Source organism: Phlebotomus papatasi, chromosome 2 (assembly GCF_024763615.1).
Source record: "Phlebotomus papatasi isolate M1 chromosome 2, Ppap_2.1, whole genome shotgun sequence".
In the NCBI taxonomy this organism is placed as follows: Eukaryota; Metazoa; Arthropoda; class Insecta; order Diptera; family Psychodidae; genus Phlebotomus; species Phlebotomus papatasi.
The window spans coordinates 36811565-36836962 of record NC_077223.1 but is presented as its reverse complement, the minus strand read 5'-3'; the positions used below and the strand labels follow the sequence as shown (position 1 = coordinate 36836962).

General features: G+C 34.0%; 1 protein-coding gene across 7 annotated transcripts in view; it reads left to right on the top strand.

The window, feature by feature from the left end:
• The first annotated feature begins 12066 nt into the window (after window positions 1-12066).
• The window catches only part of LOC129804039 (uncharacterized), a 37905-nt gene continuing 24573 nt past the window's right edge, over window positions 12067-25398 (top strand). For 2 of the 7 annotated variants that reach the window (XM_055851022.1, XM_055851029.1), the window contains exons 1-2: window positions 12192-12519; window positions 16318-16543. In XM_055851022.1, the coding sequence (XP_055706997.1) occupies window positions 16344-16543 (200 nt within the window). In that variant the 5' untranslated portion in view covers window positions 12192-12519; window positions 16318-16343. Of the gene's footprint in view, window positions 13091-16317; window positions 16544-25398 lie in introns of all 7 variants that reach the window. The other 5 variants (XM_055851023.1, XM_055851026.1, XM_055851028.1 and 2 more) reach the window with 4 other exon arrangements.

Sequence of the window (25398 nt, the reverse complement as noted above, 5' to 3'; positions counted from 1 at the left end):
GGTCACCAGAAATTTTATAACGGTAAATAACGATCTATGATTCAGGGTCTCTGCCGTTTACCTGATGAGATCGGTCGTGGTAAGTCGGCGGCAGCCGCAACCAGGTATTAATTGAGGAGAAATATATTGAATTGAATATAACGATCACTTTTCACTTAAAAATAAGAAACTATGGCTACTCAGAAATTACGATGAAATTCAGAATAATGGCCACTCTGTCACTGGGTTTATGCAATCCCACCTTTCGCTTTACAAATTTTTACACATTCGAATAAGTCTAGATTATTCTGTAAATCTATATAGTTGTAGAAAGACTGGACGAGAATCAGGAGAAAAGTTCTCCCCATTTAAAGCAGACTTTAAAAATTAGAAAGGTTTTACAATGGAGAAAACATTTCAATACACTTAGAAAAGGCGGATTAGATTCTTTTCTAGAGGCTAAATCGGGCTTTAGACATAAGGCTTAGCTTTGGGTTTTAGTTTAACTTTTCTAATTTCTTATCGGTCAAGATTTTTTGGAATATTTTGATTTAAGATAAAATATTAAGGGTTGTTGATTCATTAGGTCTTGGAAACCAATAAAATTGGTTGCTATTCAGGATTTTAAGACTTTCGAAAACTAGACTAAACCTCTAGTCTAAAGGTCAATTAAGAGCTCATGTGGGGCATTCTGTAACAGTATGACAATATCATATGACAAACTTTAATGATAAATTCTGGGGCCATCGCGACATTTCATTTTCCCATATGTTTTTGCATAAAGGCACTGAAAACTATTGGCAAGTTTTTTCCTAAAGAGAATTGATTTATCAGTCTGATATATTTCGAAATAGTGCATTAAAAGCTATCTAAAAACTCACATTTCATTATGCTCGCCGAAATAATACAAGAACTACGAGCAAATTTGTTTAAAGCGCGGTGCAATATCTGCAAAATTTTTACAAGGAAAAGTGAAAAATGGCTTCACTTTTTATTACGGTTGATGGGCCCCTGGATAAATTCGAGTGTGGGACATCATCAAAGTCCAGTGGGCATGGAATAGCCATTCCAATCAGGTCCATAAAGCTTTTATTAATTGATATGAAACGGATATTTGATTAGTTCTTCTGAATTAACCCCATAAATAATTTTTAATTTGTCATATGACATTGTACGTATAGAATGCCTACTTTTTGAATGGCTCGAAATCCTGAATTATAATAAATTTTAGTGGTTTTTCAAAATCTTAAGGATCATTATTTGTCCTGAGTATCCAATTTACTCTGATAAGACATTGGAAAAGTTAACCCATGTGGCTAAACCTTACGTCAGAAGCCCGTGTAAAGTTGTTTCAGGTCATAGGTTTAGCCCAGTTTCCAAAGTTCTTGAATTTCTAATAAACAAGCAAGCAAACACATTTTCAGAATTTGTTAGATCAATTGTCTTTTAATATACGACCCAAAGTCAAAATTTTCACCAAAAAAACTTGTTTTTTGAAAAATTAAAGCAGTTAAGCCATATGGGGAAACCGTGCGATACACCGTAGGATTCTCCAAAGGATCTACCGTGGGATAGGTGCTTTTTCAGGGGTAAATCAGGTATCAGTTCCAGCCGATTTATCTGGATGAGCAAGAACGATTATATTCAACTCCTTGGAGATATGATTTTGTTCCGGATAGAAGTCGTCAATGATATGCAGACCCCACCTCTATGTCTTTAGAAAAAAATCATATTGTATGTAGGGTCGGAGGAACGTCTGTTCGACAGGGAACCCCTATTGACACTTTTGTCAAAATGATGAAAATTATTTAATGTATCTAGTAAAATATAAGTAATATAACGTTTTCTCTGTAATATACCTTTTACTATAAACAGAGATGTTCAAATTTCATATCCCAAACGGTACAGCGTAGGGTGTCAATAGGTGCTGACACGAGATCTTAAAGTGTCAATAGACGTTCCTTTCACCCTACGGTAAGAGCAGTATTCCTCATATTCCCAGTTTTATGTCCCAGTATAAGAGTAACTTACATAATTTTCCGGTTTATTTTTTTAATCTAGAGTTAAGAATCCTGCTATAATATTTTTTAATCCGATTTTTCTTATTGATTTTTTTTTCTCATGAGTAATTTTAATGCGTGAATTCTTGATTAGGTACATTTACAGAAAAATATATTATAAGGGGAAAGTGCTCTCCCATCGAACGTTCATGCCTTCGAATAAAGTGAATTTCTTTTGTTTTTCGTAAGAGAATTCCTCTAAATTATCACGGAATTATCAACAATTGATGATAAGCCAACTAATATTTAATACAAATGTCTAAGTATCTTAGAAAACCTAAAAGAAAATTCACATTATTCGAAGGCTTGAACGTTCGAAGGGACAGTACTTTCCCCTATATGTGTCGCTCAATTCAAGAGTGGGCTAAGTGACAGGCTCATTATACTCAGCATCTCATATTTCGCATATTTCATTAGGGGGAAGTGGGGCACTTTGAATGGGGCAATTTGAATTGGGACAGCTTTGAAATTGGGCCTTTTGAAGTAGGGTAAGTGTGCCAAATTTCGGCATAGTTGCATGCAAGCGTCAAAGTCTCTAGTTTAAAATGTAATATTTTAAATACAAATTGATTTTTTTATTCTTACTTCTGAAAGAGTGTTGCTTGGAACCTTGTAAAGAGTTGACCGTCTTTATTTACTCTAAAATCATTTTTAATATATTTTGAAATGAATAAAAATATAGACATAGCTTTGGTGCCCTATTTCGGCCACCTTCCTTCTCATAGTTCCTTGCCCTTTGGGAATTCTTCCAATATCTTTTTCACGTCATCTCGTTTGTCGAAGCTACATTTTTTGTTATTCTTTTGCATTGTATAATTTCTAGAGTACGTAAAATCTAAAAGTTCATGAAAATTCGAGGAACAAAAAAGGTGGCCGAAATTGCAAGTTGGCCGGAATTTGGCACACTTACCCTAATTGTTTTTTTTTTAATTAAATTATATCATAATAAGGTCCAGTTTCACTTAAAATTAGGAGAAAAGAGCTCAATTTCAAAGCTACCCCACGTCCCCCTATTAATGTAAAAGTATAATAGTGATACAGGTCTAGAAATGTCACCGGCTAGAAGGCCTAGTTCCTATGAAGAATTTAATAGACTATTATTGTTTTTATTAAAATTATTATTATCGTCGGAACATGTTACTCTCCCGTTGAGTTCGAGCATTGTAACAAGAATAACTAACTCATATCGATATAATAAAAGAGTCCATATTATTACAATAACACTGTGTAAAAAGATGGTTGGTACTACAACTTCCCATATTATGGTTACTTTACCTAAAATTATTGCACAATTTAAAATTGTCTTGTGTGTAAGTTTGCAATTTAACTATGAAAGATACTCTAACATAACAGGAGTTCATAGTACAATTACAATTTTGCCGCTTTTGAAAGCATTACTTATGGCACTTCAAGCACGCAGTATTTCATGATGTTGAGAGGGATATTCATGAAATAACCCAGGTTATCTTTTCCCTCATATTGTGCCATGGGAGAAAGTACATTTCCGGCATGGAAAGGAGATGAGAAGAAAAGGAGTGGAAAAAAAGAGCAGAAGGCAAAAATAACAAAAGGTAAAAATGGGGTGAAGTTATTCTGCAGATGACTTCTATTGTTTCTAATGATGTACAAGCCCCCTAAGAGTGGATTTCAAGCATCACAATAAATAGGGGCAACTTTGTCAAATGCTCAACATTTATGTTTGTTGTCAGGATTCAAGATTTTTTCCTGCTATGGGCAGTATTTGGGAAAACTTGTCTTAAAGAAAATGATAGTCTTTCTTAACTTTCGTAAACATTATAAGCTATAATTTAATAGCTGAGCTGAAAATATTTTAGAATGATAAAAAAAATTAATTGAAATATTTCAAAAAGAAGAATTCGCAATTTTGTTAAAATGAAGGTCTAATGTGTTTCTTTGTAAAATTTCAATTTAAAATTTTAATTTAGAGAAAGTGAAATGCTTTAAATAGGGGTATAGGAATTTTTGTGAATCATAGCAAAATAGGAAATTCCAAGCCAATCTTCCTACGCCATCGGCAACGATTGCACTGGACTTTTACCCAATCTAGTTTAACCATAATTAGATTTTCCATAATTTTCCTAACATTTATGACAGTAACGGACGAATATGTAAATATTACATTACCAAAACCTGATTATTATAACCTATAATATAAATGAACTTATTGTTTGTTCAGAAAATCACGAAAGACAATGATAATTTTTTCCATACTATACCTTCAGTTGAATGAAACTCAGCTTTTCAAAATTGGCACTAAATTTCCCAAAGGGTTTAAGTTTGAAAAATATCGATGAAACTATAAAACCGGGCATTAGATTTTTTAAGCTTCAGAATTCCCAAGACTAATAAATCTTTCCATTCGGGCAATTTTGAAGATTTAGGCCTTCTAAGTGGTAAATATTTTTGGGAATTTTTTGCGTAATCTATGTGATACGATAAGACCATAGACAAAACAACTGAAATATAATTTTGTAAAGAAATATGTAACTCCCTATTTTGCCTCTGGCCTAAAATATCTTGGTTTATTTTACTGGAGGAAGGATCAAAGATTTTTTTTGCTCTATTTGATAAATCCACAAAAAATGTTCCAGGAATTGTTCTGAAGAAATCTTGCATTTGAAGTCGCTCTCTATTAATTTGTAAATAAAAATAGTGAGAAAAAAGTCACTAGAAGTGAGGTGAAAATTTCATACAAGGAAGGGCAAACTAATAAACACTCAAGAGAGAAAATCAACAAAACCACTGACATTTTCTGCTACCAACAGCTTTTCCTACACACGTGAAATCACTATAAAGGTAAATAAGTCAGTTTTCTGAGCCGACATAAAACAGTGGAAAAAAACGTATTTGAAGATTAAAATGCTGTTCTATTTGTCAAACAATTTGTGAGTTTCGTTTCACAGAAGTTTTCTGCTCTAAAATTTGTTGTAAAGCACAATTCAGTCGCTCAGACTTTTTTTTGTTTTTTTTTCTTGTATTTAAAAATTGTACGACTCCGCTATAAAAGCACTATAACAACTCAATAAATATTTCTTATGAAAAAAGGCATTAAGAGAATAATTGTATTATTTAATCGGTGTGCTTTGAAAACATGTTAGATTGTAATTGTGACAGACAACAAGAAGTAATTAAGTTGAAATGACAAAAATCATTAGATACTAGAACTTAAATAAAGAACACCTGTAAAATATTTAAATCAGAAATTTTATTATACAATTATTTTGTATGTTTAAAAAATTGTAAATATATGTGTTAGATGTAGGGGAAGGCTTTCAGCCGTAGCACATAGGTACTATGGCTCCAAAGCTTCTTATTTTTCCCATATTCCTTTAAAGAATCTAACATCTACGAGTAGGGGAAAGGCTCATAATTTTGGACAGATTCTAAATTTGGACACTTTGAGGGTAAAATTTGCCACTAAAAATAAATTGATTAAAATTATGGACTTTTATTCCAATATTTGACGAATAATGAATTATATCTAAATATGTGTTCATTTTGGAAGATCCCACCCGGCAAATTCTGCAGAATTCTGCATAAATTCGTCAGATTTGAATTACTAACTGCCGAAAAATCAGCAGAATTTCTGCAGAATTTTGTTCTAAGGTGGATCCGATCGTTGTATGAACATTCTGCACAATTTTCTGCAGAATTTCTATAGAAAATTTTAAAATTATCGGCAGAATTTCTTTAGAGTATTTAGATGATTTCTACATTTCTTCTACCCTTTCTAATGTTTCTAAACATTATTTTAACTACATAAAAATATGTATTTCAATTTATTTAAAATTCAATTTTTATTCAACAATTTTACGTGAATACTCTCTTTTTTTACAATATTATTATAATGTTATAATACAATATTATTAAATCAGCCATAATAGAAAATACGAAGGGGAAGGAAATGGTTAGAAAACACGAAAGAAATTCGCGATGCTCACGAAGTCGCACGACTATCCCGAAGCCACACGAAGTATCCGATTGAATGACAAGAAACGTTAAAATTTCAAAAGTGCAGAATTGCAGCTCGAAGTTTTGCTGGGATTTTTACACTGAAAACGTTAAATTTTGAATATGATTTGAGTTAAATTTGATTTGTTGAAAATTCAGTGTGAGCAGTGAGTTCTGGGCTTCTTGTAACAGGAAGAGGACTTGGTAAGATTGGTTTTTGAAATGGAGAACAATGGGCATCCTATTGAGGCGAATTGACTGTCCAAATATACAACCAAGTTGTCCAAAATAAGAGTCAAATTCACCTCTACATATCAATTCATTTTTAAACGTATTAAAACTAATTTTAGTAAAAAAGACGATAAATAGCTTGCCAAGTTTCTAAACGATCCTTATCAAAAGCCCTAAGTTTCTACACGATCCTTATGGATACTTATTAGCAGACTGTCCAAAATTGTCGTTAAACAAGTCCTTGACCGAAGGATTTTTGAAAAAATGAAATTGTATTTTTTTAGGAGAATTTCTTATACAGTAGACTCTCACTCAATCGGCTCTTTTTCAATCGGGCGTCAAATTTTGTTGACAATTTTCACGTTTAATTATGAAGCTAATTCGCTCAAATTCGCTGTAGTCCTATTTTATCGTGATTCTTTATAATTGAGCACTTTTTGTGGAATTTACAAAGGCTTTGACGCTCAATTCTATCGCTAAACCGGATGACATTTTGCCCCATATTCCCGATTGAGAGAGAGTCTACTGTACAAAAATACAATTTTTGATGTATTTTATATAACGTTTCGTCTTGTAGATTAAGTTGTGATTAAGTAAACACAAAATCCTTCGTTCCAGGATTAGTTTAGTTTTACTCATGGACTAAAAGCCTCTTCACATTGGAAGCAATTTTTGTCAAAAATCGCATTTTTGACAGAATTTTGATGTTTCCACCTACAGCATTGCAGGCAATTTCTTTCAAAAAAGTGCACTTTGACAAAAACTGCTCCCAATGTGTTACTTTTTGCCAATGTTCTTACCGTTTTACCTCTAGCTTGGGAACAAACTTAAGGTAAAAAAAAATATCCGAAAAAAATTATTCAAAAATCGGTACTCAACCGGTTCATTACAGATGAAAACAGATGCAGCCGGGTTTGAAATTTCAAGACCTTTTCAAAAAATCCAAATTTAACCAAATCGGTTGAAAAATGGGCCCCCCACAGTGGTTGACCTTAGACCTTTAATAATTCAAAATGGTGAATTTTCCGGTATTAGGTATGTTTGGGCGAAATGTTCGCCTGGACTAGCTCTAAAATCTAAAACAACATCTAGAGATATTGTTTTTTTTTATTGAGAATCATCGAAGACCGGAAGTTGATATATTTTACCATTTAAGCTCCTGGACGGTGGCATGTTGAAAAAAGGACGATTAACTGCTCTTTATTTGAGTTCGAGCAGTAAAACATCTACGTAATCCTTTTCAAAATTCAACACATCTGAGAAAAATCTAAGATTTTGCAAGGTTTTGGAAAATAAAGGTAAGCTGAGTGTAAAATATTAAAAAAAAACATACAACTTTTTAAAATGTAGAAATATAATTTTTTATTGACAAAAAAAATGTTTTAAAACATGGATGATGAAATTCCGTTTATATTATGAATTTCTATAGTAAAATTGTGAATTTTGCAAGAATTTTGTTTACAAGAGAGCGTGATTTTCTTGTGAAAACAATTATTCGCGGGAATTTTCGTACTTGTTGATATTTCTGACGTCAATTTGAAATTGCTTGAAAATTGATAACCAAGTTGATAAACCTAAAGGGTTTAACAAAATAAAAGCGAAAATGCACATTATCTCATTAGTTTAAGAAGAAAGTAGACTTTGTGCTGTTAGAGTTCAATTAAATCTTGAAGTTTAAGCAAGTTTTAGGAATAAAACAAGATTTTTACATTTTTTACTAATACTACTAGAGACGCATAGTACTACATTTTTTGTGTAATTCTGCATAAAAATGTTTCGACTTGCTGATTAATATATCAAGAAATTTAATAATACATGCAAAATATTCATTATCAATTTGAATTATTGTTTTTCATTCTAATTACGTTTTTATTATGGTGTTATCTCATATCAAAACGGATTTCAATGTCAATGTGTCAGTTTTTTTGAACGTAGATTTAATTTAAATCCCCTTTGCTTTAGACGAGTATTAAGATCAGATTTGCAAAGCCAAGTCAAAACAAATGCTGAAATGCGTGTAATAATAGAGTACAGTACGCATAAGTCGATTTCACTGTGACGTTGTCATTACGTAGAGTGTGCTTAGTAGGCCAGAAAGGGGTGTGTTTGCTTTAAAATTAGAACTTAAAGTTTTTGAGGTCAACCGTTTGAGGTATTTTTTTTCATTTCTGCTGATTACAATGTATTTTTGTGCTATAGGTAAAAATTTTAGAACTTATTTGAATCACGTGGTGGGTAATCTTCCAAGGTGACGGTGATTTTACTTTTGTACAAGTATTTAAATTATCCATTTAATCGTCACTGATTGTGAGACTTATCACGTTGTTACGCAATGTTTACCTTTTAAACATCATTAGATGGCGATACCAGGAGAAAAAGTGATAAAACCACTACTTATAGTATATGGCGCTATATATTACAAAAGCTTTTTTTTTGCCAAATGACTCACTCTGATTGGTGGATAGATGAATCGTACGACACGAGGCTCCCCAGTCAACGCCACTCTTGTCGCGACTATAAATTTAGCACACAAATGTATTGGAAATTCATTACAATTTAGCTTTTTGTGAGATTGTATTAGTTTGGCGGCAGGTGTCGTGTGCCTATTCTAGATTTTTCAAGCTAAGCTTTTGGGCTAATGATGTGGATTAATTTAGAAAGCACCTCATGAAGAGGAAGACGAAAAAATACCAATTGATCAAGGTTAAAATTTGGCACTCGATCATGATAGTGTGACACATAATCATACGATTGTTTTTTAGCATGCCGAAAATAACATCACTAGCTCATCGAGACTTCCCGCAAATTCTCAGGAGATAGTAAATTTACGTGATTCATTTTCGATTTTGAATCACACGCAAATTTCCAGAATTATGACGTTGGCAAATGTTGGCTTATTTATGTACGATGCCGTAGGAAGATTTTTTGTTTTTTTTTTCAAAAAATCATCTGATGAGCTTATTGGGTCAATTGGTTGCTTATAAAGCCTTTGGTTGTTGCGTCTCAATTCAAATGTGATCCACCAATTGAATTTCATTAACTGATGCATCACATGTGATCAAAGAAGAAAAATATAGGTCCAATTTAGTGCAATCAATTTCTAAAATGAGAATTTTCTGGTTATTATTAGAGATTATTCGCCTCGAATTTCTTTTAGATGTTTCCCATGATCGAGTTGGTTTGTCATGGTTTCCTCTCCCGAAGTATACGCTCAAGTGTTGTTGATCTTGATCTTCTTGAAACCTTTTGCAGGGTCAAAGGAACACTTATTGGCATTTTAAGAAATAATATTATAACCTTCTGGAACCCTGCTTTAAACAATAGAATATGAAATTTGCATACCTTTTCTTAAATAAAAAGGTAGATTAATAAAAAAACGGCATATTATTTGCATTTTATTAGATACATTAAATAAATTTCAATATTTTGACGAATTTGCCAATAGTTGTTCCCTGCCGAACAGGTGTTCTTGCGAACTATGACATTGAGGTACTGATTCAGATATTTAAACTAGATCCTACACATGTTTTCGATTTTGGGTTTTTTTTTTTAATGAAAGTCAATTTGAGAAAAACTGTCTGAAGTATAAAGTATTGTATAAAGTATAAATTGAAGTGTAAAGTATAAATAATTATAAAGAAATTCAGTGTAAAAAAATGAATGAAGAAAGACAAAAACAGACCACGCCCCCTACACTTACGGAATATGTAACTGTTGTACATTGATAACTTAATTTTAAAATAATACTTTGGCGAAATTTTCACTTACAAATCTATTTTATATAATTTATTTTAAAGAATTAAATATTTAATTACATGAGAATAATTCTTTATTCTATATATTTTTGTACAAAAACACAAGCAATAAATTGGGTATGAAATTTGCTTTAAACGATGACAAATTTTAATATAGGGCATCTTATTCCAGAATAAGTAAGCGTTTTCAATGTTTAGCCCAGGGGCCCATCAAGCCTAATAAAAAGTGAAGCTATTTTTCACTTTTCCTTCTAAAAATTTTGCCGCTATTGCACAGCGACTTAAACAAATTTACTCGTAGTTCTTGTATAATTTTGGCGAACATTATGCAATATGTATTTTTAGATAGCTTTTAATGCACGATTTCGAAATATATTAGACTGATAAGTCAATTCTCTTTAGGAAAAAACTTGACAATAGTCTTTAGTGCCTCTATGCAAAAACGTATGGAAAAATGAAATGTCGAGAGGTCCCCTGGTTTAGCCATAAATTTTTCTGCGACTTACAGACAGACTAAACGTTAAGCCCGAGCCCGAAATCTTAAATTTTTAAACAAACAACTGTAATCGTACTGTGGCCATTTTACTGACGTTTTGAGGATTTTTTGATTTTTAAGTACATAGGGTAAGTGTGCCAAATTCCGGCCAGCTTGCAATTTCGGCCACCTTTTTTGTTCCTCGAATTTCCATGAATTTTAAATTTTTACATACTCTATAGATTATACAATGCAAAAGAATGACAAAAAATGTAGCTTCGACAAACGAGATGACGTGAAAAAGGCAATGGAAGAATTCCTGAAGGACAAGGAACTATGAGAATGAAGGTGGCCGAAATAGGGCACCAAAGCTATGTCTACATTTTTATTTATTTTAAAATGTATTAAGAATGATTTTAGAGTAAATAAAGACAATAAACTGTCTACAAGATTCTAGGCAACACTCCTTAAGTAAAAGGAATTAAAAAAAAATCAATTTCTATTAAAGACATTACATTTCAAACTTGAGACTTTGGCGCTTGCATGCAACTATGCCGAAATTTGGCACACTTATTATAGAAAAATTTAGGTGCTTTCCAAATTAAAAAGAGAAATTAATTATAAAATAAATTAATATTTAAACGGATTTCACGTTTTCATTATAAAAGCAAAAATATTTTTCACCAGCATAATAAAAAACATTTAATCTTTTGTCCTAGGACCTAGGAAATTTATTCAATTTTTAACTTCTCTGCTATCACATTAGGTACTTATTAAAAACTTAATAAGTTTTTAGCTTGATGGTTTAATTTTAAGGAGTTGTCCAACTCCAACTACATCCAATTACATAAAAATATATGGAAGAGAAAGAAACTAAAAATTAGGTTAGGTTAATAGGTTAACCTTAACATTAAGCACTTAATTAAGGCCTTTATTAAAGTTCTTAATTAAGTAGTACTATTTTTATTACGGACGTTAAAACTACTTTAGTTTGCCGTCGTATGTCACTATTTTCATCTAAAAACTTCCTTAATTAAGGACTTAATAAGTCCTTGTTAAGTAATTGTTCAATTGTTTAGTAATTGCTTGGAGAAGGCTCTTATTTAAAAGCATGGAAAAGCACTGAGTAACACCTTATTTTGCGTTAGCCGGATTGTGAGATTTTGCCCTTGGTTCACCTAGGTTTTGACTTTTTTTAAATGTCCTAGGTTGTGTAGTGTATGTAGAAGATATATTTCCAAGTGGTGCTTATTAGTCTTAAAATTAGTCATGACAAGAATTGCATTTGGTACCCTTAAGCCCTGAGGAGTTGTTTGAGGAAAATATGCGAAAAATGCAAAACGCAACCACATGACATAACTCGTGCTCTGGGATGATTCATAAGAGAAGCTCATGCTAAATACCAATGCAATGCCTTATTATGAAACTTTTAATGTAACTGGGGAATACTTTTGGTGCAAGAATCACCTCATTTCTGTCGTGACTGTCTTGCCACATTTTGTCAAATAAACCTGGGGAGCACGCGCATTTAATGCAAACATTACGCAGTGTGGCGCCACAAGAAGTGCCCCACCACCTTCAGGGGATACCTGGCAGTATTAATCAAAATTGCTCCGGTATATGTTGGTAAAATGTGAATATTGAGAAATTGTGAAAGAGACAGCATGAGATTGTGTGAAAGGGAGGGAAGAGATGGTTCGAGTGGCGCAGGTGAAGCGATAGCGTTGCGCTTCAGTACGCGCCTGAAAGTGATCCCGCTGAGGTTCTGCCTCTGGCTCAAGTTTATTCGTCTTGTGTCTCTCGGAGCTAACGGACGCATTGGTGGCTTCAGTCCTGTTTACCAGTGTCTTTCTATCCATAAACCAGTGCTTCGAGCACTTTCGCATTTTGGTGTGTGCAAAAAAAGTGAGGTGGTTGCTCTATTTAATTTTCAACATTAATTGTGTGAACATAGCAAAAGCCTCTAAGAAATCATTGAGAGCTTTGAAGACAAAGTGTTGAACACTAAAAGACTGGGAGTTAAATCTCCGCCAAAAGTTCTGATAAAGTGAGTGATCTTTCAGTGGTTCATTTCATCAATTTGTTATAGACATCTTCTCAATTGAGAAGATTATAGAAGACTTTTTTTTTTATTGTCTCAACTCAATAGCTCCCGAAGAATTTTCATACCAGTTTTAACTGACTGTGCAAAATCTATTTCTGGTTCATCAACTTGCGTGGCTATATCGCCAGATACTTTTTTTTTCATCATCTCTTGTGGTCTTTTTACAGTCAATCCTCTTGTATATTTTACACAAGACATCGCGTGTAACGATCAAGTTTAATTCAACAATCTGTCCTAAAGTGTTTCATTTGTATTAATTAAAATCAGACGACATCGCTTATTGAAATAATTTGTGCAGTTGCGTAAAAGTGGTTGCATAAAAAAAATAAACACTCTTGGGTGGCAAATAACGCGAAAAATTATGCTCTAATTACATGTCTCTAAGACTAGTTAGATTGAAAGGGGAATGTGATGACAGAATCTGTGAAATATAGTGCGACAAAAAGAAAAAGTTGTCAATAACGTTTTGTAATACGTGTATTTATTTAGAGGATTTTTCTCCACTCATTTGCAAGTACTTTTAGTCACAATTCTAATATTATGGTCTTTCATTAAAATAATGTGTAATATATTTAGCATTAATCACATGCAATAAAATATTTAATGCCTTAAAATATAGGTTTTTGTACCTTCACGCTATCTCATTGACTTTATAAATGTTCAGAATGGCTAAAAACTTTAGTTAGTCCAAGAATGACCAAGATATAAAAAATGATGTTATTAAATATTTAATTGACTCAATTGATGTCATTTATTTATTGGCTTTATTAACTATTTCATTTTTAAAGTAACCAGATATACATACATACCAATGGATAGCTTAAATTTAGAAAAAAAGACTAGTGAAACTTCAAACACTCAATTTTCATATTTAATGTTTTAAAGATATCTTTTTGCTTTAGTCACATTTTGTGATTGTGTTCTTCTTTTTGGCATACGTTATTTTCTTAAAAAAATTATGTGACTTCTTACTTTTAATAATGTTTTTTTTATATGATGCATATCGATGCCACAAAGTTTCGTTTTTGTTTATTGTTTTTTTTGACAAAATTTTAAAATAGCTATAAGGGAAGAGCACCATCGATCGGCAGTGTGCCTCGGATCGTCAAGTTATTGTCATATATTATTGCACCAATTAAAATGAACTTTTAAAAATTATTAGCTACTTTTTACCATTTAATTCTTACAAGAAAAAATCGTCTATCTACAGTGCATTAGTGTAGATTTAATTTATAAAACCAATTTTCCATGAGACACCTGATGACCTGATTAAATTCGTGACGATCCGAGGTACAGAGTACACAGTAGCAATTACATCTATTTTTTATTAATTTATTGTAAAATTTTAAAGTTCAAACGCACAGATATAGTTAAATGGATCACTAATATATCGATTAGCATACACAAAAATACCAAATAATATTTTGAGGCTTATATTTTCAACTAAATATCGAGTAGGGTCGAAGGAATACCTCTTCGACATGGCATCCCTATTGACACTTTTGTCAAAATGTGGAAATTTATTTAATATATCTAATAAAATGTAAGTAACATGGCGTTTTTTCATTAATTTACGTTTTTCGATAAGAAAAAGTGTTCAAATTTCATATTCCAAATGATACAGAGTAAGGTATCAATAGGTCCTGACACGAGTTCTTAAAGTGTCAATAGGTGTTCCTTTCACCCTATGTCTCTGAACATTCCGATCCGGGGTACTTTTCCCTTACCTAAGAAAAAACTACATGGATTTAGCTCGCTTGAATGTAATTCATAAATATTAGGCAAATAAGTTTCAAAAACAAAATTAAGTTAACTGAAGCTGTCCCACTCTCCTCTACTTTTTTATCGCTTGTTTTCAAAGAGAGACATTGTTTATTTACAAAATAAACAATTTATTTATTTTGAGTCATTTATGAATTTCAGTTATTTAAATTTTGAATTTTTTAACGACATCACAGCGTTTTTTTCGTTTTTACGTTTGACTATTAGGTATGCGGATTTCAGATTAAGGAATTAGTCCAATTCCCGAAGGTTTTGAAACTATAAATAATAAATAATGATTTTTCAAAATGTAAATGAATAAATTGCCCTTAATAATTCAATTAAAATCTATATTTTTCCAAAAATCTTGTCTTAAAATAGGAGAAGTGAAGCCATATGGCTAAATCCTAGGATTGAAAACCGTGTTACGTAGAAGCCCAACGGTACGAGATAACTAGTTCCCAATTTAGGGGACCACCTATAAGTCAAAATCCCGTAGAGTTATTTTCTTTACCGTCTTCCTACTTCAACGAAATTAAAAATCTTGTTTATTCATTTAAAAGGAATCTTTTTTCATACACAAACTTTTTGTAAAATTTGCGTAGGTTATTAATAAAATTCTTATTTGAAATATGTCACAATTTAACGCAATGAACAATAGTAGGTAATTTTCCTTTCACCTCAGAAATATTCTAATTTTGGGATAAATTTTAATTAACTCAATTGTATTGTATATGGAAATAAAGTTTATTTAATTTGAAAGGAAAATCTAAAATCGATTTTTGGTTTAGAACATTATTATCTTCCTTTTATCTGCTCTTAGAAAATTAATATTTCATTTAATGATATTTTAAAAATGTATAACACTGATATAATTCAAATAAAAAAAGATTTATTGATCCGGCGCACCTTTTAAATCAGGAAAATTTCATGAAGCCGAAATTCGAATCCCTTTTTTTCTGAGACGCTAAGCATATGTCTATCTAATTCCATCGCACTCTTCTTCTTCTTTTAAACATCACAACAAGCAACAAATTCAATTTAGCTTAATCGAATTTGGAGTGAGAAGGAATGAAATATACATACGCTAAACGCGTGAGAAAGAATGGGATATGAATTTTGATTTCATTAAATTTTCCTAATCTAAAAGGTATGCCGGAGCTATTAGAAACAATTTCATTTTTTGCTGATTTAACTTGTATTTTCTTTTTACTTCTATGTTTTGTTTTTTCACTAAAAAAAACTCGGTTATGAAGAGTTATATAAGAAACTGCTGAAAATGTCGTAAATAATTTTCAAAGTGTTCTTTCTGGAACTTTCTGTCAAGAGCAATATAAAGTTTTATTGCAGTTGCATTTAATAAAGTTTTTTTTTGAAGTTGAATAACCCATTTCAATTTATTTATTCAGATCTGGAAAGTAAAAAAAAAATCTACAAGTCAAAATTGTAAATTTTATGCAGTATGCAAAAAATTATTGTACCATTCATTAATAAATCAAAATAATATCTCCGCTACAAATTATCTTTTTTTTTGCGCATTTTGCAATATTTCACTGTGATAGAATACTAAAAGATTCATTTGTACGTGACCTTTATGTTAAATTGAAGGTAAAAGTAACAAATGTAGATAAATTTGCAATGAAAAAATATTCTTTTGAGATGCTTCAGCTCTTTTTTTCGCAGTTTCCTCAATTTTACTTTGATCTCTTCATCCGGATTTTTTGTGAAAGTGCGTTGAGCTTTTCATTTAAAGTTGGTTAAAGTCCTATTTGCGTGATCTCTAAATCCATCTATTTTTGTCTCAAGATTGTCTCTCATACAAATTTACGCGAAAACTACGTCAAACGAACTTGAACTTTACCAAAATATTTTCACTCAATTTACATAATTTTCAGTGATAATGTCGCTTAGCATAATGTGTTGACGCAAATGTCGTAAAAAGATGTGATAACATTCCCTTTCTGTTGTTTGCTGTTACAGAAAGAAACAGAAAAAAAGTTGGCAAAATGTCCAAATCACTATCTGGATGTATAGTGATTCTATTAGGTGTACTTCTTGGGATAACTCGTGGATCTTCCATCAGTGGTTCTAGACACATTCCGAAGGAAAATTTTCTAATCACCGATCATCTGGCCGATGGTGAATTCGAACGGAGGATAAGTTACAATGGATTGATTGGAAAGCAAACGAGCATCAGTCAAACGACGTAAGTACTTTTTTTTTTCTTTAAACACCAATATCTCCAAATTGGGCTTCAAATACCAATATGTTTTGATCCTATTGACACCTATCATAAGCTACGGTTTCACTTTTTTTATACTCAAATCCCGCTTGAAATACCACTTTTCTCTATCAGTGACATTGATCAAGTCACATCTGTCGTTTTTCTTGGTGTCTTGCAAACACTTTTAAATTGATCTCCTAAGATTACATGCCTATTTGATTGGGATCATTAAATGAATCAAACTGGATCCAACAAGAATATTTTTATCTCTTTATTTTTGTTTTTTTCTCTTCATAAATTTTTTTTATGTTATGAAATGATTGAGCGCAAAAAAATTATCTGAGTTCAAATTAGCGTGAATTTTGAGTAAATCAAAGTTGAATTCATTGTAATTGTGTCGCAATTATTGAAATACTGATTTAAGTGTATAAATAATGGTGATCTTTGAGCGAAATATGCGATAAAAAGCGGGTTTCATTTGACTAATTAATTAGCAAACGAGCAAGAAAGTCAATAGCTCTATAAACATAAAATAGACGGAGAAAAAATTAACTAAAATAATCACATTATTAAAGATGGTACTTCTTTTTGGGCAGTAATTCTTTATTAGTAATTATGAATAAATAATCTTTATAGCACCAAAATTATATCATCATATTTATGATAAATAAATTTTAACAGAGATGTACTTTGAGTTCTTCGTCTTTGAAATATCGGTAATAAATAGGCGACATCCAAAAGTGACTTTAAGCCACGCCCAGTCACGCCTCTTTTCAAAACTAAAGTAGAAAGTTCTGAATATTTATTTTTTATTAAAGGGAATATTGTATCTGAACCATTAATAAATATGACTCATATTTAGCCCTGGAACATTCAATGCGTAACGCGCCCATTAAAAATATAAACCACACCTACCCTCAGGGATATTGTTACCAAACAAGGAGTAGATAACTGCGCCACTCACGGTTCATTCGAGTGCCGATCTGCCGATCTTTTGTAAAAATTGTGCCGATATGCACAATTTTGTGTGCACAATTTGTGCCGGTCTGCCAATTTTACAGAATTTCCGCAGAATTTCCACGGAAAGATTAGTGTTTCCAGTATGGTACATTAAAATTTACTAGCTGTCTGTATGAAATTTATGATGTTATACGAGTTTAAACGAACGCTATACTTCATACACAGAGAAATCCGAAAAAGTTGAAATAATATTCCGAAAATGTTAATTTTACCCTGGAGTATTGATCCAAAATCAGTGTAAATATTACCCTTTTTAGGTGTATTAGGGGTTAAAGTTACCCCTTTTATGTTAATTTTACCCTTAAAAAGGTGTAAAATTAACATTAAAAAATGTTGATATATTTTTACACCTAAAAAGTGTTAAAGTTATGAGGAAAAAAGTTAATCGCACCCTCTTTTTTTTCTCAGTATAAGAGCGAACTGATATTTAAATTTGACGATTCTCCACTAAAATAGAGCCGATTTTTGCTAATTAACATGCCGATCTGTCGATTTCTTACCAAATTGAACCGATCAGTCGATTTTCAGCTCCAGATGAGCACAATTTTGCCGATCGCCGCTCACGGTTCACTCTTAGAGCCACTTATTCACCCCTTGTCACCAAATTTAATGCTTATAATGCTAGTCAAACTGTAATGAATGAATTAAAGAGTTGTAGTATGAAGAATATCATATCAAATACGATTAAACATACGATAAAATGCGAAATCATTTGTATAAAGCATAAAAATATTATGATGGTTTTCAAATCTCAGCTCTTTGTCTAGCAGATTCATTAATCTTACGAGAAAGTGTGTAAAAAAATAGATTTTTTGGTTGTAGGTAATGCACTGAAGTGTATGTGGCTTTTAGGGGCGTGGCATCAGTACACTTTCTTTTTTTTTTTAAAAGTAATTCGTAGTGAAGACTTTCGTGTAATTTGCAAAGAAATTTCCTGAATAATAATTAATTAAGCTTTATATTAGGAGAGATTGTTAACGACCTCTTAATATAAGAGGTCTATAAGGGGCGTGGCCTATTTTTATATTAACTAATTCCAGCTACATTTCATATGGCGAGAGCGTGATTTTCTTGGGAAATACTTTTATATAGGGTCTAAGGAATACTTTTTTGATAGGAAACTCCTATTGACACTTTTGTCAAAATGTTGAAATTTATTTAGTGCATCTAATAAAACCCAAGTAATGATTTTTTTTTCATAATTCTGCTTTTTCCCTTAAAGAGGGATGCTCAGATTTTCATGTCCCTACCTGACTGAATGTGTCAAAAGGTATAGCATGACAAATTCTTAAAAGGTCAATAGGCGTTCCTTTTTCCTTTCACCCCACTCTACTCAAATACTTCAAATTGAAAAAAAATTAAAATTTGTATTTTAAAATTTAAATCTAATTCTTTAAACTAAGTACAAAAAAATGTTCAATACTAGTCCCCGGCGAGTGGCCTTCAAAGTTTAAGCCAATTTCTTACTTTCACATACAAATGCGTATGGGAATTTTTCTGCATTTATGATCGTTATGCTAAATATTTAAAAAGTGAGAAGTTTTTCCGTATTATAAGATACCTTTCCGTATGGAGGGATAAATAAACTAAATTTTTGTTTAAATAAATTTTTTCCTCGGAGCACTGTGAGCTGAGTCCGAGATCAATTTAGGAATTGGCTTCAACTTTAGGAATTGGCTTGGAATAAAAAGTTATAAATATTTTGGCACCTTAAGCTTTATGTTTAGCAAATTGTGATCAGTTTTACGATATTTATTCACCAAAATTAAATACTTGATTGATAAAATAGAAAATTAAGTATATTCTGATATTTTTCATTAACAAAACTCGTAATTTATCAACCTAAAATTTGTATTACGTTCGAAAAGGGGCGTGGTCTAAATTAATATTGATTTTAAATTTATCCATGTTCCTTCAATAAATTTGGTTATTCCAACTGACTAATCTATTTAACAAATGCTTTGAACATTTTATAAATACTTCCTTATATTAATTTAAAATTGAAATATAGTAGAAAATACTATATCATTCAATTTGTCAATTATATTTCAAAGATTTAGTAGCAGTAATTTTTTTCGGTGTAAGATAAAAGGTCTTTGCGTTTGATACAACTAAATAGCCTTTTCTCTGTGATAAATTTGAAAAGGGAAATAGAAAATTTTATTGTAATATACACAAAAGTCAGAGAAGGGCGATAAAATAGCCATTTAACACAATGTGGTACGATCGATTGATCATTAAAATCCACCCAATTCTTCACCTCTAGTCTTCTATTTGGTGCAATTCAATCAATTATGACCAACACATCGTAAATATTTGTCAGATTCTTTCAATTTTATTATGTTAAAATTTGTTTCTTCCAATTGCTCATAGTTTAACCAAAAGGGCCACACTCGAATATAAACATCGATAGATAGTTAGGAGGGAAGAGATATAAATTTTAGGATGCCTCCTAAATGGCATGTTTGTAAAATATTAAATTCAAAGTGCGTGTAGGTAGATAAAAGAACATCTTCGTCTAAGTTATTGTCGCAAGATATATATAAAAATCAATGCTGGACCTTATTTTTGTTAGAGGTCTGACAGATTTAGAAAATTGTATGTTTCTTCTTGTCTTCTGAACTTCACTACCAATAACAAATTGATCATGATTTAATGACCTTTCACTGTTTTTTTTCTTTTCTTTTTTTCTGAGATTTCGGTGAACAAAATATTAGTGTATAACTGATTAATAAATAACTAATGATAAATAATTCATAGAGGTTCTCATTGCAATTAATTTTATTTTTGTCTTTCACTACTGGGAATATAAAAAAGCGGTGAGAATGAAAAAAAAAAACATTATATCAAGTATTTCTTCAGATTGACCAATTAGTATTAAATTCTCATATTTCACGCAAAGTATGCAGAATTTGCATTAAAAAAAGATGTTTTGCGTAATATGATCATTGTTTTGCAGTTTGTTTAGACTGCTCATTAATTCTCCTTACTGTGCCATGCCACTTTATATACCAAATGCCCTACTTATAACTATTTATTCCCTTCATCGTGCAATAAATTAATATGTGTAATATGCAAAGGGGTCTAAAGGGGGGGTGAATGCGTAACGTATAGCCTCTTCCCCCCAATTCCGATGTTCACCTCCAAGAGGGCGAGATGCCTGGTAGGCCCCGGTACACCCAGATACGTGACGGAAGATTGGGTAACCAACCCCAGTGGGATGTCACAATTCTGGGGCAGACGAACAAGGGATCTGGTCCTTCTAGAGAGGGTTGGGCGAGGGGCTAACAACCTTTCCCCGTAAAAGCAAGATTGTTCAGAAAGACAGAAGGAGCCTCGGATACGGATTGAGCCAACGACGACGACCCAGCAAAAGAAAAACGGACAACGATTTAAAAGTCTTCACATGGAACGTACGCACTCTGTACAGAGCTCGAGCTGCTCAGCAGCTAGCCGATGTCCTGTCCAAATACAAGGCTGATATAACGGCTCTTCAAGAGCTTAGATGGACAGGAGAGGGTGTCCTGGAAAAAGGGAGTTATGATATTTATTATAGCTGCCACCCTCGACATCATGTGCTCGGAACAGGCTTCCTTGTCAGCCGAAGAATAAAGCCTGCTGTCATCGGTTTCGCCTCGATAAGTGAAAGACTATGTACTCTACGCGTGCGGGGAATGTTCCAAAACATAACCCTCATAAACGTTCACGCCCCTACCGAGGAATCCTCTGACCAGGAAAAAGATGCGTTCTACGATCAAGTGGAGCGAACACTAAGTGCCTGCCCCAGGTACGATGTTAAAATCGTCTTGGGTGACATGAATGGAAAAGTAGGGAGGGAGCCAATTCACAGGCAGTATGCAGGCTCCCACAGTTTGCACGAGATTTCCAACGACAACGGACTACGCATCACCCACCTCGCCGCTGCACACAATCTGATTGTTGGAAGCACCTGGTTTCCGCGGAGAGATGTACACAAAGCTACATGGACTTCACCAGATGGGATTACTTCCAACCAGATTGATCACGTGTTGATTGACCGCCGACACCGGACATCCCTGATGAATGTACGCACATATCGTGGGGCCAACATCGACTCTGACCACTATCTTGTTGGCGCAGTGTTCAGGGCTCGCATATCCACACCCAAGGAAGTTGTGCCAGCGGGGATGTCCCAAATCAACACAGATGGTCTTAAAATAGAGCAGCTCCGTAATAAATATGCTGAGGAACTGGATGATGCACTCGTGAACTTCGCGAGTAGCCCTGGAGACAGGATGCCAATCAACGATATGTGGCAACATATCAAAACACACGTTGTTGGAAAGGCCACCACTATCCTTGGCCACAGTCGGAAGAAAGATCGGAACGACTGGTTCGATGATGAATGCAAACTGGCGACTGAGCGTAAGAACGAAGCATACCGAGCCATGCTTAGTTCACAGAAAACGCGGGCACGTGTGGAGTCTTACCGAGAGCTAAGAAAACAGGAGAAGAAGCTGCACAGACGCAAGAAAAAAGCTTGGGAAGAACAACTGGTCAGTGTAGTTGAGGAGTATAGAGCGCAGCCGCACCAAGCGCGGAAGTTTTACCAGCAAGTCCGGGGTATGAAGCCATATACGCCACGAACTTCATACTGTAAGGACAAGCAAGGGAATCTGGTTTCCGATCAGAATGGCATCCTGGAGCGATGGGTGGAGTACTTTGATGAACTTCTCAACGGACAGCTCAATGATGAGTTGGAGGTCCCAACAACTCAAGGTGTTGATGCCATACTAGAGCCACCTAGTATGGACGAGGTCGAAAATGCAATCCGTCGGCTTAAACACAACAGAGCGCCAGGAGTAGACGGAATTGCAGCAGAGCTGTACCAACATGGAGGCGCCCAACTACACCGAGTTGTTTATCAACTAGTGCTCCGTGTATGGGACGAAGAGGTAATGCCAGACGAATGGAAAATAGGCATTATCTGTCCTATACATAAGAAAGGAGATATCACAAACTGTAGCCATTATAGAGGTATTACGTTGTTGAGTACCGCCTATAAGATATTCTCCTCTATTCTGCTTGGTCGAATAGCCCCATTCGCTCAGACCATTATTGGCTCATACCAATGTGGTTTCACTCCAGGCAAATCAACAACAGACCAGATCTTTTCCCTTCGGCTGTCTATGGAGAAGATGAGAGAGCATGACCAAGCACTTCACCATCTCTTCATCGATTTCAAGGCTGCCTACGATAGCATAGTCAGGGTAAAACTGTACGAAGCCATGGGAGAATTCGGCATCCCGAACAAACTGATTAAACTGACTAGGATGACCATGACCGATGTGAGGAGCAAAGTAAAGGCGAACGGATCACTGTCACGAGAGTTTTGCGTAAACAACGGACTCAGACAGGGGGACGGACTATCCTGCGTCCTCTTTAACATGGCACTGGAGAAAGCGATCCGTGATTCCGGCGTGAGCATGAGGGGGGTCATACTCAATAAGTCCACGCAGCTCCTAGCCTATGCTGACGACATTGACATTATGGGGCGCAATCCCAGAGCTGTACAGGAGGCCTTCATCCAGATTGAGCATGCGGCACGAAATCTGGGGCTGCAGATAAATGAAGGCAAAACGAAGTACATGGTGGCCTCGTCAGCAGCGACTCCGGCAACATCTACGGAGAGCATCGGTCAAACAGGGCTCCCGATGGGGGACTACAACTTTGAAGTTGTCAACTCCTTCGTGTACCTTGGGTCAACAATCACAGCCGACAACAACATCTCAACAGAAGTCCGCGCACGGCTGCTGAAAGCCAACAAAGCCTATTTCAGCCTATCAAGAGTGTTTCGGTCCAGAAACTTAAGCATAAAGACTAAGCTACTGCTGTATAGGACTATGATCCTGCCAGTCCTCACGTATTCGTCTGAGACGTGGGTCCTCAGCAAACAGAATTGCGAACTCTTAGCCGCGTTTGAGAGAAGGATCCTACGACGGATTTTTGGCCCCATATGTGAGGAGGGACGATTCCGGAGCCTATACAACTATGAGGTGTATGAGCGCTACCGAGAGGTAACTGTCGTCAAGCAAATACGCCTCAATAGGCTCCGGTGGGCTGGTCATCTGGTTCGCAAGGATGAGGACGACCCAGCCTGGAAAGTCTTTAGGGGCGGACTTTATGCTACGAGGAGACGAGGCCGACCCAGCCTCAGATGGACCGACGGCGTGGACCAGGACGCCAACTCATTAGGGGTGCGGAATTGGAGAACAGTGGCGCGTAACAGGCACGAGTGGCGACGGGTCCTGAGTCAGGCCAAGACCAGTAATTGGTTGTAGCGCCGGATAAGTAAGTAAGTAATATGCAAAGGAAAAAATATTTTATAGATACCATAGAATATTGTAATTTCCTGCCAATATATCTCAAGAGAACGAATAAAATGTTGTCTGGCTTCGGAGAAAAATTCCATGTTATTGTAGGAGGATTTAACCTCTTACACCATTCGAACTACTTTTTTTTTACTATTATTCTAGAAGAAATCTTGAGTGTCGACAAATCGGATTTGCAATGCTTAAACCTACGCCTTCGAAGGTGTTTTATCCCTTTCATTGAGTGCATTTTGATGGATTTCCATTAGAAAAATAACACACGAAAAAATCCCTGTCTGCTCTTGCATTCCCTTGGAAATTGTCAATGGTTGTATTTTTTCAAAGAAAACCCAGCTAGGGGTTGAAAAGTGCCTTTCATTCTCTTATGCCAATAGTGAAGGGTGCTAAAAGGGAGTACAAATGATGTCTTTCTTGTTTAGCATGCAGCTATAAGTAGTTGAAATACGACAAATGCATTTTCATTGATGAGAAAGTTAAACCAACCGTAAAGATACTCTCAAATTTCATAGAGCAATGAAAAATTCCATTATCATTTTATTTAGGTAGCTTGTTATTTATGTAAGTTGTTACATTACAAATCCCTTTTACTTAAACCCCAATTTAACATCTTGAATTTATCGGTTACAAAGAAATTTTAAAGGATAACGGATTTTTAAAAATATATTTTTGAAAAAGAACTATCTCAAAAAACTTTACAATTTTAGACCATGGAATATGAGATTGTAAAGAATACTTGCAAAATTACATCAGGTTTCTTAAAATAATGTTGTATTTTATAAAAGAATGTTAGGGATAAGTCCTTACCTTAAAGGTCAAAGAGCTTTAGAGCTTATAATCCCAAGATTTTGATTAAAACTAATTCAATATTGGAAAACTATTTTATTCCTCTGATTCTTTTACTTTGTGAAGAAGGGAAGCTATTCTAGCATTTGAGGTTATATTTAACTCTTAACCTAACCTGATTTCAAAACAAAAAATATCCAAAATGTCCAAGATAAATGCAATATGCAATTTCTTCGGATTACTGAACAATCTACAACCCTATTTATCTTAATTTAATCAATAATCTAGATTCAGGAACATTTTTTTAAAGGGCGGAATTTGTGACACCTTTTAGGTTATGCCGAAAATAGGCACAGGCTGATCCTGGAGAATACTCAGCTCGAAAAATTTGGCGGTAAAGGATCAGCCCAAACTATCATACATTGAGGATTTAGGATTAAGGATTAGCGTTTTCCGCGTAAATTTCTATTAAATCTCCACACTTTGATTGCTGAAAAACTTTTTAAGTGTAATATCAATGGATTTTTCGTGCAGGAAGTTGCACTCTGACCTTCCCATTACTCCAATCTTAACGCATTTTAAGATTTTGCGACATTGCGTACCATTACTCTCCATGTTTTTTCACCCAATTTACATTTCGAAAAGCATCCAAAATCACCCAAA